General features: G+C 38.4%; 1 protein-coding gene and 1 long non-coding RNA gene across 5 annotated transcripts in view; one reads left to right on the forward strand and one right to left on the reverse strand.

Moving 5' to 3' along the window:
• Nucleotides 1–21,051, reverse strand: part of afap1 (actin filament associated protein 1) — a 47,637-nt gene that overhangs the window by 20,139 nt on the left and 6,447 nt on the right. The window contains exons 1-3 of one of the 3 annotated variants that reach the window (XM_058793745.1): nucleotides 11,590–11,988; nucleotides 3,410–3,538; nucleotides 3,148–3,230 (exon numbers count right to left, since the gene is read on the reverse strand). In XM_058793745.1, the coding sequence (XP_058649728.1) occupies nucleotides 3,148–3,230; nucleotides 3,410–3,538; nucleotides 11,590–11,623 (246 nt within the window). In that variant the 5' untranslated portion in view covers nucleotides 11,624–11,988. Of the gene's footprint in view, nucleotides 1–3,147; nucleotides 3,231–3,409; nucleotides 3,539–11,589; nucleotides 11,989–21,051 lie in introns of those variants that run through there. The other 2 variants (XM_058793747.1, XM_058793746.1) reach the window with 2 other exon arrangements.
• LOC131551092 (uncharacterized) lies at nucleotides 11,144–20,962 on the forward strand. 2 transcript variants are annotated; one of them, XR_009273696.1, is made up of 6 exons: nucleotides 11,144–11,269; nucleotides 14,158–14,288; nucleotides 14,505–15,671; nucleotides 18,386–18,519; nucleotides 19,978–20,153; nucleotides 20,685–20,962. It is a non-coding gene; the product is annotated as an uncharacterized LOC131551092 (long non-coding RNA). The 2 variants fall into 2 exon arrangements; XR_009273695.1 differs by lacking the exon at nucleotides 14,505–15,671.

The raw sequence follows: 21,051 nt of genomic DNA on the forward strand, positions 1-21,051 counted from the left end.
GGGTTACAAAGAGCAGACAGATAATGAGTTTGTCTGCGTCTGTGTTCATTAATGTGACATTGTGTGTTGGGGTGCAGATGGGGGATGCTGGTGGGGAGGAGCAGAAGCCAACATCAACACAGATGGAAGTCATCATTGTCCCAGCGGAGTCTGCTATGGCTTCCCCATATTCTCTTACACACACTCTCTCTCTGCTTAGCTACAAACGGCAGGATGTAATTCGGTGACTGTAGAAAGTGTACCAGGGTCTTACCCCCTCCACGACAGAATCCACAAATGTTTATTGATACATGGCAGTGTTGTCTTTGAACTCACTGTGCACGATGGGATGGAAGGTTGCATCACGTCTTGTACTTCTTGGTACCAGGTTTTTAAGATGGCGTGTCAAAAAACACACGTCAAGACAGGGTTCTGTTCCACTCAGCTGCATTACATCTAGCTTGTTTTGAAAGGAAGAACATGCCCTTTAACAGCACTCAAGATTCACACAAGTGGAAGTTTTGGGATGTGTTTTTTGACACACCAACTTAGAGAAGCTTAGAATATTGACTTGTGATGGCATCGAAAAAGTGCTAGGTTATAGTGTTCTTTTTCTAACTTACTTAACCAAAGTACTAACTAGGGGCACCAGCTTAAGGTGCACTAAGTAATTAACGGAGCAGCTTTCCAGGGGTGGAGAGAACTCAAGGAGCGGGAAAGCCTGGAATTGGACGCCGAGGTTGCGTTGCTTCTTCTTGATAGGTGAGTAACTTTGATTTTGCTTCTTTTCACACAAATTATCCATGTTGGCTTTTGTTTGAATATGCTTGTGTGTCATCTTCACTTGTTTCCACGATCGTCGTTGCCATGGTTGTGTACGTACGTGTGGGGCGGAGATTTCAAAACAGGGGCGAGGTCTTTCAAATATAAACATATAAACAAAGAGTGCTTTCAAATATCAACATCGCTTGGCAAAAATCGCTTAGTGCACCTTTAACTACCTATAAGTGTACTTACTGCACTGCTGATGTAAGAACACAGAATACATATTTGTCTAATCAAAATTAATTTAAAACAAATTGGCGTTTGCAACATGGAAAAATGAATCAATGACAAATTAATTAAAAATAATAAAATAAAAGTGTTGTACCACCTGAAGGAGCTCTACATATAACTGATGTACGCTACAGTACAACACAACAAAATTTCCACAACACAACGCATACGACTAATTTCGTTGTGTTGTACTAATTGTTGTGGCTTGTTTCCTTTGTGTTCTGCTAATTTTGTTGTGTTGTGACTTGACTCCATTGTGTTGCGACTTGATTCTGTTGTGTTCTGCTATTTTCGTTGTCTTGTGGCTTGTTTCTGTTATGTTGTGATAATTTCATTGTGTTGCAGCTTGTTTCTGTTGTGTTGTGTATGGAAGCCTGTTTCTGCCACTGAATAAAAAAAATAAAAAAGGTAATTGCGACTTTTTATCTCACAATTCTGACTTTTTTTTCTCAGAATTGCGAGTTTATATCGTTTAGATAAAAAGTCGCAATTACCTTTTTTATTTTTTTTATTCACAACACAACTTTATAACACGCAACTGCAAGTTAAACATTTTTGTATCGTGTTCATGTATAGTATGTTTTAATTGCATGATATATTGGAAAAGAGGTTTCATTGTTGAACATTGCTGTCACTCTTATAAGGGCTATTGAAAGGGCACAGACAAAACTGTGCATGCATGTGCAGTAAGCATAACCTTCACTTGTCTCTAAGTAATAGTCACTATTGCTTGAAAGAACTAAATTAGCTTAGAAAGCTATGCATCAACGGAAAGTCAAAAATTCCTCCCCTGGGTTCATTATAGTACATGAACAGGGAAGATTTGCAGTGAATTTGCTGCCAAACGTTCAGAAACCCAAAGCCACAGAGTTCAGTTCAACACAAATACACACACAAGCACAGAAAGTCTCCAGACGCGATTCTTGCCCTTGCATACTGTGGCGTCTACTGTCCTGTCCACGGCCCTATCTCACCACCCACATGCCCAGCTTCAGTCTTTTTTCTTCAATCTCTCCCACTGTGGTTTTGACCACTCATAGGGGCCACAGAAGGCTTTAGTTAAACACACACACACACAATGAACGTGCAGAGTTAGGTCTGGCAGGGATATGACAAGGAGTCCGTTTATAAACCTGGCTCACTGACGCAATACTAAATCATCACATAGCTGGGGAGAGAGAGAGTGAGAGAGAAAGAGAAGAGGATGGAGTAGAGGGTGTGGTTGATGGAGAGCAGGAATAAGAAAAACTAAACAGTGCAATGGAAAAGAAACTGCGTGTTCTGCCTTTCCTCGGACAGGTTTTGCACAGGTCCGACCTTGGACTGTAGTAAATGGATATTTCTCTCCTATCATCTCTCACAGTCTATCCCACAAATCCCTGCCCCCTCACACCTTCCGGGAACGTGAACAGCCGCCCCCTCACACACACACTGGGGTTATGCACGGATGGCTGAAGTAGGAAAGGATGTTTCTAATTATACTGTAAAGTGCTGAGTGCGTAAAGGGTGGACTGTAAAACAACGTGCTGGGATGTGTGCGCTTGAGAATGACCAACTGCGACCTATGAACACCTGCTATTTATCACAAGCATCAGCTGCTGCCCTCAAACAAAGATGATGTGTCACACATATGAGAGCACATAATGGCGTAATGTGTTTCACGTGTGACGGACGAGACCACATCAGGGTCGTGTGTCGGCAACTATGAGGTCATGTGACAGAAAGCAAACTGATGTGAACACTTCCTGCTGCTGTTTTACAGAGCTCATAAAAAGCACTGAAAACTTCACAAAAAGAGACCATCAAACCACCAGCCAGTGGCATTCGGGGTTCAGACGACATAACTTCCAAATATAGGACAACACTATTTTTGTTCCTGGACTACAAGGAATGCTAAAACAAACTGAGAAAAACCTAAACTCACTGTAAAGAAACCAAAGTTTTCCTTGTTGACCTTCAGTTTAGTAGGCCTGGGTGATATATTGAATAATCAACAGATTATTGAATTGAATTTTTGAATATTATCAAAAGGTTATCAAAAGGTTTAGTTATATTGCCCAGTCCTAGTTTATAGTATTTGCTTTATTAATTGTAATAATATACACATCTTACCATCCAGGGGTGAGGAATCTCTGGTAGGGGCATCTGAGGAGGGGCCGGGAGAGAGGTGTGAATCTCTGTCTTGCATGAGGGCTCTGAGAGAGCAAAACACACATAAAAAAACATTCACATCAATGAAAAAACAAATAAAGTAAATAAATAAATTGATGCAGGTTTTAAGGAGACATGAGTTATGATGAAGAGATATGGTGCAGTGTGAATAGTTCAGCTGAGGTCAAAGGTCAAATGAGTAGCTTTTGGGGTTTTGACTCACCTCTAGTTGCTAGAACTCTGTGCAGGATGTTTAATATTTGCTGTTTCTTCTCTCTCACTCCAGCAGTTAAATACTCTCTGTCCAACAACTCCAGAAAGACCCGCAACTCTGCCAACAACTCCTCCATCGCTGAAAAAAACACATACATTTAGATGTTCAATAAGCACAATAGGAGCTTCAGAAAACAAACTACCCAGTTTGTTTCAGCAAATCTTCTGCTTTGTTGAATTTCTCATATTGCCACTGTAAAGATGTGCCATGAGCTTTTCTGCACTGAGATGTTGGCTGGCATCTGGAAAAAGCAGTGAATTATGGGTATCTGTTGGCTCGGCACCTGAAGAATATCAAAGGCTATCAAATGTGAATTGCAGCCCTGGAAAATCAGAGGTCTATAAAACGGCATTACAATGTGCTCAGGCCCATACAAACACATAGCTGAAGGTTTACATAAGACTAGAGGGCTGGAGGGGGGAGGACGGCTGCTGTAGGGACAGTTCTTGACGTAAAACAGAGAATACAGCTCACTGATTAGAGTGTGCTATGAAATGAAGTGTGCATAGCAAATTGAGTGTGTCACTGTATGACTGCCGGTCTAGATTTCAACAAAGACACTTCCACTTACTCCTAGACATGAGCCAGTCTTTTTCAGGTTGGCTGTAGTTCATTTGAATGCAAGTTTTTGTCCCTCAAGATTAGGATACACAAGACAGTCACTACAAAAACTTTTTCTTTACGTCATAGTTAAACTGATTGGCTGAGCACTGACTGATTTAGGAAGACATTAGGGTGCCCTTACATAAGGACATCTAATTTAATCAGTGGAGTCTTGCTGATTTGCTAGATAATTCAAATCACATGTTCTTGTGTCCAACTGAATAGACATTTCCCCGTGTATGCGCTTCAGCTGCTCCTCGGTCAGTGGCGTCATGCCCATTCAAAGTGCCCCCTCAGATTTTTGAGCCAAGTGGATTTTGAAAGAGGCTTCCAAAAGACAAAAAATAGCCAAATAATATTTGTTGTATTTGATACAATCACCAGCTGCTAAATTCAAATCTGCGTTCGCTGGCTGGCGCTGAGCCAGAGACAGACGTGTTTATACAGCTCTGTGCATTATAACCAATCACACACGATTCTGTTGAGCTTATGAATGCAATGACCAATCAGAGGCATTCAGATGAGTCAGATGAGTTCAGGCTCGCTGACTGAATTCCCTGGCGAATTCTCTCATCAGAAACAACAAAGTGCAGAAGTGTGTACGATGTAAGTAAGATATCAGTTCATCCAGTGGGAGTTTTTGAGACAGAAGTCTTGATAATGTTCTTTGATAATGTAAGGTAAATGTCATTTGCTGTGTTTCTGTACAATGAAAGTGTTATAATTAGTAACTTAAAACTTTTTTTTATTATTAAATTCACGTTAAATACAAAGTCAGTCATATAAAAAATATTTTAAGGCATGACACCCATATGTGGTACTTAAGTAAAAAAAGACAGATTTTATGCATAGTAATGTGTCATTATACAGAAATGTCCACTTTTGGTATGGCAATGTCTTAAAATGTATTTCTTTTTCTAACATTTAAAATTAGACCACATTATTAGATTAACTTTTGATTTTATGAATATACATGACAGTTTAAAAAAAAAAATCTTTATTTACCCATAAAATGTAAAGAAATCATAACCCTAAGGTGTTTTTCAAGTAATATTTCTGTAAAGGCTAGGGAGAGAAAATTGACATTTCCATAGAACGACCCTAATAGAACATTAGGCTAATTTGCCCATTATAGATTAACTAACATGATATATAAGGTGCAAAATGCATTTGCTTAGAGTTTAGTTAACTGGGAATATTTCGAATAGCCTAAAAAGGAAAAATTAGATAAGACATTAGCCTACTGGTGTGTCAACCCCCCCACCCCACCTCCTGTGCCCCCTCAAAAATAATAAGTGCATGTAATGCATGCAAGTGCCCTGTCCTCAGTTATGCTGTCTGTAATCCACTATCACACTTCAATAGGACAGCACACTGAAATACCCATTTACACACTTTTATAGAGGTTTTTGTCCAAAATTGTCCAAAAACTGTGCTTGTCACCAAGGTGATATGATCTTATAAATACATATGCATTCTACCGCAAACCCTGTTTTAGTAGCGATTTCAAAATCTTAATTTAAATCATAAATTAAGCAAAGATTAAAATGAAAAACATAAGTATATTTTGCAGGCTTTTGCAAGAACAGTCTAGCTATCAACAAGCATTATAATAAAAAATCCGAATGATCTTTTAATAATTCTGGAATCATACATACTGTATATTTTACCTGAAAATAATGTGGTATTCAAATCAGACAAAAAAGTTAAAAAACAAAACAAAACTGATGTATAATAACTGCAGTAAAATGTGAAGGGAAACATTTTTTAAAGGAACTTTTCAACTGTTTTGATGGATCTTAGATCTCATATTGCTGTATATAATGAACAATTCAATAAGCTTATACCATTTCCAGTTGTTCCTCTATCATTCCCCGTCCAACAGCTTGCACATGTCAGAGTGAATAAAGCTAATGAAGCACTTTCAGTGATGGTGGCCAAACAACATGAAAGGAAATACACTTTAAAAATCAACCAAGCAAACCAAATCGCTGTATTAAAGAGCACCAAGTGCCACACAAAAATGAGGACCACCTTCAAACTATGCTTGGGGGCAAAGTCAGGGGAGAGAGAAAAAGAGAGAGAAAAGAGAAGGGAAAAACTTTAAACAATCACAACCACCCACGATCACAAATCTCTGACTCTGATTCTTCTTCATTCACATACTCTGGATTGACTAACCCTAGTGTAAACAAAGCTAAATGATTAAAGATAGCAAGCAATGCGTCCAAACAGCCCATTTTTAAAATAGAGACATGCTGAGGAATGACAAATTATGGACATATTAACACATCCCAACCAAAAAAAACCTCAAAGTCAGCAAAATGAGATTTTACAGAGAACTTCTTGTCTTGTTTTACAAATACCTGCCAAAACGACCTGAAAAAGGCTGATGCCATGCCAGAAAGGGTTTCAACAAGCAAAGCTGATTTTAATTCAGTGTTGACAGAGAGAAAATAATGAATGGCATTCGGTTTGGTGGTTGTCTAGGACCAGTTTGACAAGTTGACCCAATGAACTTTTAGAATAAACAACACTCACAGTCTGTCCTGAACAAAAATCACATTATTCTACTGTTCCGACCCAAATTCAATAACATAGAGGGATGTGGTCTGCAAAAGCAATTGTGATGCTGCCAGCATGCAAGAACTGGTATTATTTGTGTGCTGATGCAGTATGTGTGTACATTTGCTTAGGTGTCTATGTATATGTGGTTATGGTCTACCACCCAGGCCGCTGAGAAGCAACAACATCCTTGAAATTCACAGACGGAAATGTATGTGTGTGTATATATATGCGTGCAGATTACAGAGTACCTTTCTCTCCGTGCTGTCTGACTCTTCCGTCAGATCTTAAAGCAGTTCTCTTTAATGAACCATTCGAATCCATATGCTCACACATGATCTTTGACCTACCATATATATAATCAGGCACTAACCCATGCCAAGTTTCTGTGAAGCACCCACCATCCCACATCCTTCACTCACACTTCTGCCTTCTTTTATCTCTCTCACTCCATTTCTATTTCCATGCTGAGCCAAAACGCTATTCATTTTTCTCACTTCTCACTTCAGAAGAGGAAAGATACGACAGCTGACAATAAACCTTTGAAAAAAGAAGATAACAAACAACCTCTTTTGCTTTGGTTAAGAAACCTGCCAAGAACATAAACGTGAACCTCTCGTTCATCTGTCCTCCCTTTCTGTAGGAGGCCGACCTCTCATCCAGTGCATTGCTTCTCTTTCATGTCTGCTGACAGGATCCGGACGGAGAGCTCGTGATGACTGAGATAAAACACAAGCTCTTCATACTCCGATCCGGTCTTACACACCAAACAGCTTGGAGGATGAACAGATGGATGGAAGGAGGGAAAGATAAAAAGAAAAACATGCCGTTCTCTCTTATAACACCTTCAGAGTCAAATCAAAGTTCTTTAAAAGCAAGTCAGTTTACCCTGCAACCATTGTGGTAACAGTAATTTTCTATCTGCCTGAAATCTCCAAAACAGCTTTTATGTTTCAAAATATATTTCACATCAGTAATAAAATGTGACAATACATAAAAACTAAAACTCAAATTTTACAAATAAATATTATGATTATGCTTTGAATATACACGTTTACACATCTTAACGATTATTTCCATCATTAAGAAAGTGGGTGGTGTCACACAACATGACATTTTACAACCTGATCTACCTAAATCAAAATGAAAAAAAAAAAAAATCAGAAATTGTATGAATTGCATAGTTTTTTTTTACAAAAAGCTTTCATACAACTGTGACTGTAAAACAGTACAATAGCAGAACTGTTTATTGTTTCTCGTTTTAACGTATTTTAATAAATTATTAGATACATACAAAAATGAACATTATGTCATTGCTGTGTTTTAGATTAAACAAACTATCAATAAGCTGTTTAGCTCTTTAAGTTAAAGATTGGACAGCCACCATATTGAGTTACAATTTCTTTCTTTGATTTTTCAATGAGTGGTCCATCTGTTCATATCTCTGTCCCATTGGAACTCAAAATATCAATATAGGTTATATACTGTATAGAATCTCTCAAAGATCTAAGAGGCACTGGGTGCCTGTGACAAAACTTTTGGCAGCTGGGAATAAGGCAGCTACTAGTCTGTGGTTTGTGAAATTAGGCTCCTTTACGGTTTGGCCTCATCATGGTTACCGCTCACTGCCACAGGCCAGGGCACACCAGAGCACCACTCGGCTACACATGCCTGGAAAATAGTAGAAAACTACAGGATAGAAGAAAATATTGAACAGATGCTCCACTGTCCCACTAATGATGGGCTTCAATAGCAGCATCTGTGTAGTCACATATATCAAGCGCACCAGGATCATCAATAAGAGAATATCTCAGTTGTGTGATTACATTCATCTCTGTGTTTGATTACACTTTGTGCACTATCCATATGTGTTCACATGAACATATGAGGAAAATACTGAGGATTCAATTATGAAAGGACGGTTAAGAATATATGTCCATAAATACGTACTTGTGTGTTTATGAGTATATGTGTGTGTGACTGTGTGTGTATAATTACAGAGCGCTAACTCCTAAACCACAGTGGGCAGAGGGGTGGGAGAGAGGGGCCACTGGTTACAGAAACCTTTAAGAATCATCCTTCTAGAGGGTGGAGGAGACTCTGTGGTGCCTGAGAAACTGAGCAGAGAAGTGTTGCATCCACTTTTTATGTGTGCATTGAATGCTCACCAGCATTTGTGTATTTGCCTTCCAACAATGACTTCAGTACTTGTGCTGAATTGTAGCATATTTATGAGTTTACCACATACAGGATGATGATGTATCATCCCAGATATTATTAGGGGGAAAAATGTCAATAATTGGTCATGTAATTTAGCAGAAAATGAAAAATCATGAAAAGAGGCAACCTACTTGTCCCAGATGTCATCTGGTTTTTGCAGAATATGTACAATACTGTTTAAATGTTTGGGGTCAGTATTTTTATTTATTTATTTATTTATAGAAAGAAAGAAAGAAAGAAAGAAAGAAAGAAAGAAAGAAGAAACAGACTTTTATTCAGGAAAAATGCATTAAACTAACCAAAAGTAAGAGTAAAAATTTTCACATTTCAAATAAATTCAGTTCTTTCTATTCAAAGCATCCAGATAAAAAGTATCATTAACATATTAAACAGCACAACTCTATTTAACATCGATAAAAATAATAAATGTTTTGAGCTTCAAATCAGCATATTGGAATGATTTATGAAGGATTATTTGACACTGAAGACTAAAGTAATGGCTGCTGAAAAGTCAGCTTTGACATCATCAAATGGCTAAATATATACATTTTAAATACAGCTATTAAAAATCATAATAATATTTCACAATGTTGTTGTTTTTACTCTATTTTTAGAAAGAAAAGAGCAAATAAGAGAATTCTTTCAAAACCTTAAAAAATCTTACTGACCCCAAACAATAGTGTAATAGACAAATTTACTTTTAATATTAACAATATTCCTTTTCAAGGTGTCATTAATGTAAAATACTAAATCAAATATGCTATGTAAATCTATGAATATTGACAAATTAGTTTAGACCAAAATTATGCTTCTCACCCCCCCACTGATCTGCATATTATATTATAATATCAATATATAATAACAATTATAATTGATCCAACTATTCAACCTATGGTCACAAAAATACACTTCACGTAATAGTCATAAATGCTTGGAGTTCCTTTTTCTTAGAGTTTCCCAATTTTGTCTTCATCTGTTTTGACAAAGCGGCAAACGCACTAACCTCTCTGGCACACTAATATCTCCCCTCAGGGACAATGTAGAGACTAGAGAGCTATTAACTCTCTTATATAGTAGTAGTGAATGTTTATGGTAGCAATTGAGAGAGAGTAAAAACAGAAAAATACGATAAAAGACTGCAGTGGAGCCAAGCAGCAGTTGACAGAGTGGGTGGAAAAGATGAAGGAAGGCAAAGTTAAAGAGTTCTCTTCTTCTCTCCCATCTTTTTTGGTTCAGACATCTCTACTTGGAGGGAAGGAAGGGCTTTGGGGGTTTCTAGCACGTGTGAGCCTTTAAAAAGTCATCAGTGTGGAAAATGTCGGTGAGGAGACCCCCTAAAATAAAGCCAAGTAGGCTAGCAGACCAATACCCACATCACACAGTAATCGAGTGCCAATTCATACCATGTCTGACTGGTCTAACAACACTGTGCCATGTTCATAAATGCCAATAAACACATTAACCACCAGCACAGCCCAGCATGAGCTTTAGAACGAGATGAAAAGTTCAAATCCAAAAGGAAAATTGTCACATCTGGAACTATGCTGACATGTTTTAGTGCCAAATCTTCAAATAAAGAATGGTGTTGTAGTGTCACCATACAGTAACATATGTAAAGGATAATATAACACAAAATAAACCCTAACAGTGTGATTAAGACTCTGAAACAAAGCAGAAGGGGTCCGGCATCAACCTAAAGGAGTTTATTTTGCTACAATGATATGGACAATGTTCCCACATTCTGGACAACAATCATTCAGAATTAAAGTATGACCACTGCAACTGACCAATCAAAAGAAAGCATTCCACAGAGCCTTGAATAATGCTATGGCAAAACCACACTTGGCCCTTTACATACAAAAGCCCAAAGCCAATACTACGCCCTGCACTCAGATACTGTTAAACCATTGTGGACAATAGAGCTCTGTCATATCCAACAGAGTGCAAAGCTGTGATGCACGTAAGGGATACCTGACACCTCACAGCTGCCAGCCAGCCAACCAATCACAGACGTCCTGCCTATCCAGCTCAAGTTGTGTTTTTTAAAGTGCAGACTTCTGTGACAAGATAACAGGGCACCTGTATCACCATAAAGTTATTACGGGTGACTGGAATCGTTCGTTCTCAAACGTGATTTAATTATTCTAAAGTGCTAATTCAAATATTTAAAAATATAATTTAAAAAAACTGGTTTCAAATTATGCAAATCTGAACATTAAAAACGACAAGCACTTTTTAAAACATGTTTTATAATTGCAAACAAATAGCAATCAATGACTTCCTTGCGACGTCATTAAATTTACCGCCTCCACATTTCAAATTGCAACGGCTTTTCTAACTGACCTGAGAGAAAAGCTACGAAGGATTCAACGGAGAAAATCTGACTCACGGGATGAACTCAGCTCTTCCCGGTCCAAAACGGTATTGTCGCCTTTGAAATGTTCGTCATATGAAATATTTAGTATTTTCTCACTTAACGTTACTGTATCGTTCAAATTCAATTCATCCGAAAAACTTTTTAACAAACCTATTCTTTACTCAAAGCGCGTGGATATTCCAGAATGATAAATGTGTTTACAACATGTAACTTTACTGTTTGTTTTTTTGTTGTGATGTTGCAACTCACTAAAAGATACATTGTTGTTTCATGCTATAAATGACACGTCTGGTGACAGTAATATTAACCGACGCTCTCAAAGCGTGCAACAATAAATCCACTCATGGAGGTACAGGACACTCACCCCTCGAGGCGAACAGTATGGGGTCGCTCCGCATCTTAAAGTCAAACGCATCTAACTCGGGGTAGGTAGAGGTTGCAGGCGTGTGTCCGACAGCTGCTGTATTTCATTAAAATCCGCGCAACAGAGCCGTCTCTGTTTCCCCCGCTTTCTCCCTGTGCGAACCAGCTGCAGACCACCTCCGCTCGCTAGCGCCCGGCAAAGTCTCGTTTCCTCTGAAAACTTCCCCTGAATCTCTCCTCGATCCTGACACAGCACTTTCTGTTTATCGCGATCCCGACAGCAAACCGCTGCGCCTTCTATGGGGAGCTGCTTGGAGACTTCAAGTAAAATCTCTCACTTTCTCTCCATGTCGTGCTCAGCGAAAAGTGGGACCTCCTTCCTCTCTATTTAGTTTCCTCTCCCTATTTTCTCCGCCCTGTAGCCCCACTTCTCCAATTCCACAGCTGGATACAGCGCATGTGTGTGGAGAGGGACGATTAACCAGGATAGGTTTAGTGCGCGGATAGGTTTATTACTCCCATATGCAAGATTAGAATATTTACCTCAGACTGATCAAGAGCATCTTTATTCTTGTCTGTATTTAATAAAAAACTTTAATTCTAAAAAAGTTTAAAAATCAATACATGAGCTCATCCAAGGGTTCAACTTTGTAGATTCTGACTTATCTATAGGTGGGTAGTTGACAAAGAAAAACTGGACTGTGTCCAGTGTGTGTGACAGCAAAAATGTAGAAAAAAATCCTTAACATACAAATAACATGAGAAAAATGTATCTTCATTCTTAGAGTTACAAATAGCATGAGAGAGGTTTATCTTCAATGTTAGAGGTTTCTTTTTGTTGTTGTTTTTTTCTTCACAGCATAGGACACATTGATACGTTAACTTCCCCCGGTATTTTCTAATCAAATATTTAGATTCATCTTAAACATAAAGGTCATCATTAAACGTAATTGTTACCGTTAGCCATTTTATGTACATCAAAACTGCATTTGGTTGTATTTTAATGCGTGTTTTCACTGTAATGGAGTGCAGGATTACAGAGTGACCAGGTGACCAGACATTATCATTTTCAAAAGAGTTGACAACTTATGCTGGCATTGAAAAGTTGAACAGCTGAAAAGTTTAATAGAACTATGGAGGAAAGAAAAGTAAATCCTGCCTCTATTATAAAGGGAAACAGAGAAAAAAAAAGGTTTGCTGCTTTATTGTAGCACAAGTGAACATATTTCTCTGTCAAGTTTATACATTATTTCCATACATCAGTCCTCTATTTGTTGATTCATTACAAGACGTTAATCTGAAAGGTTCTATAAAAAGTGAGAAACTCTGCAACATCCGTGTGCTGGTGTGTGATGAAAACACTAGGGTCACTGACCCAGATGTTTTAACAAAGCATTAATATACAGTCTTTAGTGGCTAAAGTGTTTGGTTTTTCCAATAACTTTAGTTTCCCCTTTGTTTCACCACTTGTGAAACGCTGGTGCTTGAATTTGTGACTAATGCTTCTCATGTTTCCAATAATAAACAGGTCCAAGGCTGATATGGCCTAAATCTGTTGTACGTTTATTTGAAAATAAACAATTAAAACTAAAGAAAAGATCTTTTAAAGATTTCAGTCAGCACTTATATTTCTCAGCCTCTTCATGTGCGTGTCCCATTTAGTGATGAAAATACAAATTTTATACAAAAGGTTATTAATTCTTTTTAAGAATGTAATTACAAGTCAGTGTAAAGGTATGACTGGATTGCAAAGCATTGCACACGTGTGGGTGGCCAAGAGAACTCGCGTGCTTGTCAGCAGGATATTGTATCTGGACACTGATCCATATATTTGGCCTTGGAGCAAAAACAACTATATGCTCTGACATCATACTGTGGGGAGGAAATCAAATTGATACGCAGACATTAAGCCAACCCAACGCCTGCAGCACAGAAGAAAGCAATAGTGTCACTGACTAAGAGGTTTCAACACAAAGCCTGCATTCCCCACAGTATCAGATTCAACACTGTATCAGATTCAAACAAGTGCCAGTTTTACGATAACATACTTATCTGTGTTCTGTTTGTTTAGTTGCTTTCCAGTATAACTTTATCAGTCGGTGTATACCTTGCGTGTTTAACTTAAATATACACCTTCATCTGCTTCTTGTGGCATCACTTGAAAGTCATGACAAAGCCATGTTTATTTTCTACTCACATTAAAAAAGGCACATGGCACGAGTCAGACAATCTAGAGTGAGTTATATGGAGGAGACAATAGAGAGAGTGAATAAGGTTACTGTTGAGGTCATTATAACGGCACAATTCAATACAGTGCACACAATTCAATAGAGTGATATTTTAGAAGAGTCAAGAGTCTTTAGAGAGATACACAAGAAGAGCTGCAAGCCATTTAAAACAAAATTGTGAAACACTTCATTTCTGTCAAGATTCTCAAACATCGAGTCATTCAGCTAATTTGAAACACACAAACTGTGAGTAGTGATATTGAAACAAAGAATAGAAAGAAATTGTATCTCATGTAAACAACATTATGAGTAAACCGCATCTAAACTTTATCTCTTCCCAGCTCCAGACACGCTGTCAAAACAAAGCAATTCTGTGATACCCCTCTACAGGACTTGGCCCTCACATCACGTGCTCAGGATGTTGGAAACAGGGTGGAGGCCCCGTACTGGCAAACTGGTAACTGTCAGGAGGGTAAGCTTTAAACAAACAGAACTCTAATGAAGCATTAAAGAGCCTGGTAGCCAGTGGAATGACTGTTTCCTCTGGGTTCCACTGCAGGGCATTCATTACAGCAAAAACTGTTTTGTCAGGGGCAACACATGAGCTGAATTCAGTCTTTTGAAGTGCATCTCACAGAATGTGCCTGTGTGTCACTCATCAGTGCTTATGTGTTTTCATGTCTCCAAGGAATGCAGCAACAATCTGTGTCCTGGTGAAACACCTCATTACTAAAGTGGTTGGCCTCATTGGCAAAATACACAAGCCAAAATCAAATGCACACCACCTGCAAGACAACAGGATTTTTGATTACAAGACCCCAAAAGTAAATGGACTGAATTCCAAAGACAAATTCATTTGAATGCTCTAGACGATATTGTTTCTGCTAGAAAACTAGCATTTATAATCAGGGTCCTGAATTAACCCTTTGACATTTATTTTTCATCCCTGAAATGCTTTCAGGACTTTCTGAACCTTTATAATTGCTGGACAATGTTTTCTGGGTTTCTGGAATGTTGCAAAGTATTTTTGATTCATTTGAAACTACTGAATATCAGCTCTGCAATCTGCACCCCTCCTACTCTCAGTATCCAAACAGCAGAGATGTGACTAAGATTTCAAAAGACATTTGGCTGTACTCTTCTCCTACACACACACACACACACACACACACACACACACAGTATAATCAAACCAAAGCCTCCTTATGGAATTAACAAAGAGTAGACAGACAGGATTTAGGACTACATGAGGTGGATGATCTGATAAGACAGTTTGTGTCATCCAGGTTATATCCTGTAATATTCCAAAAGCATAATATCAGTGAGATAAAACACCTTGTATACCTAAGCTACACAAGCTATACCATATAAGTTTGTATAGCCTAGTGCCTGAGAGAAAACATGTACACTGCAGTCTGCAATGAAAATTAATTTGTGCCAGATTGCAGAGACTGAATGTAGCTACACATGTTGTTGTTGTAAATACCTCAGATGTGTTCATATTCAAGGAAATGTGTTAAATGAACTGCAATGCATCCAATTAAAACAGCATAACTAGGTAGTCAACACACATAATGGCAAAAAAGCAACAAACCTTGTCCACATTTTAACTGGTTGGTCTCCAGTTTGCAGTTCTTCTCTGATAAGATGTTATCTCAGGTACACATGTGGAAAATTAAACTAAATAAGCACACGCACACAGATTGACTTACACAGGCAGTAAATGTGAATAATGGAAACATTCTGAGCTGGTACACTGCAACCAAAACTCTGTACACAGGTCTGGAGAAATCGTCATCATCACCGTCTTCATCACAAGCAATCAGGCTTCACAGACTCTCCAAATGGCTATGAGGTAAAGGCCGCTCTGCTCAGCTGTAGTTGCATAATTTGACACCAGAGTCATTTTATAGTGCAGAAAGCTGTAGTGCATATGGATGGGCAGTATGGAGCACTGGCTGTGCTCCAGTGGAGGAAAGCCTTGATGAAGGGAAGACAGAGCAGTGCTAAGGAGTATTTAAAACTAGGTCAGAATCAGAGTGAGCATGACTGCCTTTTGACACGCTGCTCATTTGTAATATCCTGGCTGGGTTTCAGACATACATTAGTGCTGTGTTTGGGTTGGGCAGGGTCAGCTGGATAGTGCACTACAAACCAGTCCAACAAAAGGTCTCAGTGGAGATACACAATCCTATATCCTTAAACCGCCCTAAAGAAGGCTTTGACAAAAAACAGCTCAACATTCCACACATGATACTCCGGACTGGTGCAGATGAGGCCACGCTATGTTCTCGCTCTCTGTTTCCTCTACAGTGATGTATGCTCAGTCAAGAATAATCAATAAGCGCACTTATAAGAACAAAGAAAGTTGGATTTTCATCAGACTAGAGCAATAATTCATGTTCTTAAAATGTCATGTAAATGGTTTAGTCTGACTGAAATTGTACCAGTCAGATTTTTGCATTTTTTTCTCTCCAACTGCTTCAGAGCAACCACTCTCTATTTATTATTCAGCACTGAAAGTATAATTCAGTAAATGTATTTGCATACTGGTTTTAACAGAAAATGTCAAAGCACACTGAGTACCAAGTACAGTGTTGGCAAGGACAAGATGACCAAGATAGGAGTTCAACTTGAGTCCATTTGTTAGAATTAATGGGGTGGATAATGTTGAAGACCGATCTGTTTTTTCAAGTTTTCAACAGGAACAAGCAGCTGCATGAAGCTCATTCTGTGCTTTCTTCTGTTGATCTATAAAGTATCCACTTTGCATTGATCCCTAACTCTTTTTTCCCAGAATGGTCAGATTCTTCCTAATTTTGTGACTTTTATCTACAAAGTCCACCTAATTTTTCAGTCCAATTACATTTCTTTCCTTCCTCTTCTTCTCGATACCAACCCTTGATAACATGCACATGACCCTCCCCCAATCCACACCCAGTCTCAAGTCCCAGCTGCTATAGCCAGGGTGCCTCTTTAGCTCCAACCATCCACAGCAAACAGTCAGATGGATAGATGGACGAAGGGGAGGATGGCGCAGCAGGACTACGAGTCACAACCACTAATACACATTCAACGCACACACCTCCCTCCGTCAGGCCACCCCACCCTTTTGAGGCTCAGTCCACCATCTGGCCAGGCTGAGACTGCAGACGTGTTGTTGGTTATGGCTGGCTGGCCCAAAGGGGGGAGGAGACCCAATTAAGAAACCAATCTGCTTTAATGCAAAATGTATAAGCCCCCACCTCAGTTTTTTTTTACCAGTACATTTTAATCTAGTTCTCCTTGGATTGCTGAACACAGCAATCAAATACAAATCCTTTCAGTATATAGCGGACATCACACAGTCCTTCATTTCCTCAGATCCAGGCACTTTCCATCAGATGATCTTGATAAATGTTTCAGCCAGACTCAGCCAGAACCACAGACATTGATTTTCATCAGACCTTAGGGAGGAAGTCCGCCCCCGGAGATCCAACAGCATGTATTTGTGCAGAGTGCTGATTTAGGATCAGATTTTCACGTTGTTTACTGGGGTTTAAGCCAAGGAGTGCTAAGGAGCAGCTCTGATCCAGAGACAGCATTCTTGATATGTGATCTTGTACATATATGGGTCCTGGCCTCTCACTGCAGATCAAAGAAGTCAACCTAGGTTGATAAATGAACCCAACAAAAGAAAGAAAATGAGATAATACAATACAAAAAAAAAGCACTGCTGTCACAGCCATTGAAATATGCAAGCTCATTCATTTTATCTATTTAATTCCAATTCTGTTTAGATTGAGTCACATAACTGATTTGTGTCCATAATGTTAATTCTGACCCTAAGTGGGCACACAGACCAGGGGTCTCTCCATAGATTTCATCCTAAAAGTGTAGATACGCACAAAAGCTAGATTTTGCATACGCGTGAATTTTTTCAGATTTATAAAACTATGCGTACGCCAGAACCTGCGCAAAAATCCCTTTACAAACCCCAGTCAGGGGAAAATTGTGCATACATGCATCTCCACCCTGACTCCTCCCAGAAATCACCATATATGGAGCTTACAACGCCCAATTTTACTGTGCATAACCTCAACTGCATATGATTTCCATGCATATTCCCATCCACTTGACAAAACCGTCAAAGGTACACTTTACGGAAATATGAGATCCTGACTGTAATTCTATTTGGGCCATAGCCTACACATTAATTTTTATTGCTAAAAATGATCCAGTATCCTTGTTATGTTTTATAACAAATATATGAAAATATCCATAAAAACAAAACGGTTTTAAATAGTTCATCTCATTCTTTTACACTGGTCATATAGTATTTCAATTGTTTTAAACAATTCAAATCAAATCAAATTAAATTTATGCAGTTTTGCTGATGTGACCATAAGCTGAACATCTATTTTTAGTGGAAACAGCTGATATAATAGGCCTATATTTTTGGCAGTGTAAATACAATTGTCTGATTCGGCGAATTACTGAAAGTATTTTAAAAAGGAAATGTGCAAATCTTACCATTTTCCTTTAATGGTATCCTTCAAATACAGTGGTATTTTTTATAATGTTTTGTAGATGCCTTGACACGACATCAACACGTCCGTGCAGCTGTGGTTGTACAGTAAGATATCATCATTGGTCCTATTCAAACCGGACAATGGACTGAGCGTTCGACCACCGTTTCCAGCTGTGTCCGCCATAATATCGAAGTAAGTGCACATCATGACTGATCATGATGATTTTTTTTTTTTTAATTCCTCGTAACATGAGATCTGTAGTTCAGTTTAAAAATGAATTATTGTGCACCTATAGCACTCCTCGCTGTCATTAAAACATAGGATGCCAAATGAAAAGTGGTCAAATGCATCCACTATATGTCTAAATTTAATTTTGTTTAACTTCTGCGTAATGACTTTTTGTAATTTCAGTGCTTAACGAGAGTGGAATATTTATTGTAAATGCATATCGAAATGTTTAAAAACACGTTTAAAATCGTTTACTTCATTACTTCTCACTCCAAAAGAGTTCGTACGCATGGTCTAGAATGTCCGTATGGTGCGTACATATTCACGCCAAGTTTATTTTTTATAAATCCGGATATGTGCGTGGAAAATTGCTTATGCATATTATATGCCCATTTTGTGCATACGCAGCGTTTATAAATGAGACCCCAGGACTATTTACATTACAGGAGAAAAGTACTTGCAATCAAATAATCTGTTAATAATCAGACTGATGACTTAAGGCCATTTCACACTGAGTCCGAAATTCCCATCTGAAATTTTTGCACGTTAAAAAATAAATACGACCTCACGTTGTGTCAATCACGTTTACACACTGCCTCCGAAACTTTCGTCCATCATAAAAAATTCAGATCAGATTCGATTTTCTGCATTTTCGCATCCATAGCAAGCATTTTGATAGGAAAGGATGACGAATACGACAAAACGAAACAACGCATACGAAAATTTCAGACTCAGTGTGCAAGAACCTTTACTCAGACTAAAAGGCATTCATTTAAACACCTAAATCAGATTGGTGTAAGAGTGGTGTAGACCTGAAATAATCCAATTAATAGGAAAGAAGTAAGAACAAAAATAAGTGCATGTAAAGGTATTGAGAGTATGCAAGGCCAAAGGGAAGGTGACAGGATGTGGGTGAAAGGTAAGGGAGAAGAAGGAAGGAAAATAAAAGAATGTGGAAGACCTTTACTTCACCTGGCAGACACAAATTACCAAACCTCGCCCTTACTGTCAGAGAGCAGGCCAATCAGCTTTAAACATCCAGAAGTCCCCCAAATATTTACACTGATCTGGGTCATCTATGTTGAACTTTAACACTAGTAAAAAAAGATGGATTGATGGAAAAATCATGGTTCTCGTCTGATAGTCTAGGCGTAGATGTAGTAGTTTTGTTTTTGTTTCTCTGTGCAACACTGATTACAAAAGCAACCATTTTAAAATCTCCATGGGCAAAGACCATTTATAAAATCTGTTTCTTTTGTGTTTTGTATGTATTTTTATATTATGTTTTATGTTACCTTTTGCGTTGTTTGTGTGTTGTTTTATGTGGCGTAGCCGTAGCATGTTAAGACAGCATATCATTCCTGTCTATCAGTTTTGTGTTTTGTAAACTTGGTAAAATTATACTCATCATTCTCTCTGAAGACAGCATATGAGGCGGAGGCTCTGTGCGCAGCCAATGGCTGTACTGCAGAGGACCATTGAAGAGAGAGGGATGATGGGAATAGCATTCCAAAGAAACATCTGCAAAGCTTCAAGTGTAAAAGTGCTGAATGACTGCAACAACAAACAACTATCATACGCTGAAAGAAAAGAGAGAGGTAGGATAGAAAAGAAGATGACAAAGGCTGAGTTTTGATAAAATCTCACAGACACACAATAACATTCACTCATATAAAGCGATTCATAGAAAAATGTGAATCGCTACAGCCTTATAGAATTATGTGATGTGTAAAAATCTAAGATGTGATAAATCAGAATCAATTTTCAAGTAGTTTTAAAGCCAAACAATACTGGCATCTCTAATATGAATATATCCTATTCTCTGCATCTCTGAAAAATTTATGTTTTAAAATGTCATAACCATTTACTCACTTGGCTTTCAAATCCTGCTGCTAGCTAGAAAATGTACGAGGGTGTTTTATGATCTAAAGCAGCAAATGCCTGTGTGGTTTAATCCATGAAAGAATACCATGATCTTAGCACTCACACCTCTGACAGAGTTTTGCTGTGGAAACTTTGTAAGATTTACTGAGGACTAAAAGTAGAAGCTGCTAAAGGTTACAGTAATTATATATGCAATGCACTCACACAAACACACACATTCAAACACTGGCAATGTTCCTCTACAGAATTTCCTCTGGATCGAGTGAACCACCTGTTTCCACAGAAGATATTGCATCACAACACTGCAGATTGCTGTCTTTGGAACAGGCACAATTTCATCTACAGAAGTGTCATGTGCAGGTGACACTACTACAGTGAAAGCAGCTTGACTGCATTAGGAAACATGCTGTGAGGACCAACCAGGGGCAAAATTTCATGAAACATTCTTAAAAATAAATTTCCTGCTTATTTTTATTACTTAAGAAAACACTTTCTACCACCCAGCAACCAAACCAAACCAAAATTTGACACCAAACAGACTAAAAGTACTGGTGTGAAAGCACACTAAGCTTGAAGTTTCAGTATGTATAGCCTCTGGGCTTTGTGTGGGTG

The sequence above is a fragment of the Onychostoma macrolepis genome, chromosome 12, assembly GCF_012432095.1.
Source record: "Onychostoma macrolepis isolate SWU-2019 chromosome 12, ASM1243209v1, whole genome shotgun sequence".
NCBI lineage: Eukaryota > Metazoa > Chordata > Actinopteri > Cypriniformes > Cyprinidae > Onychostoma > Onychostoma macrolepis.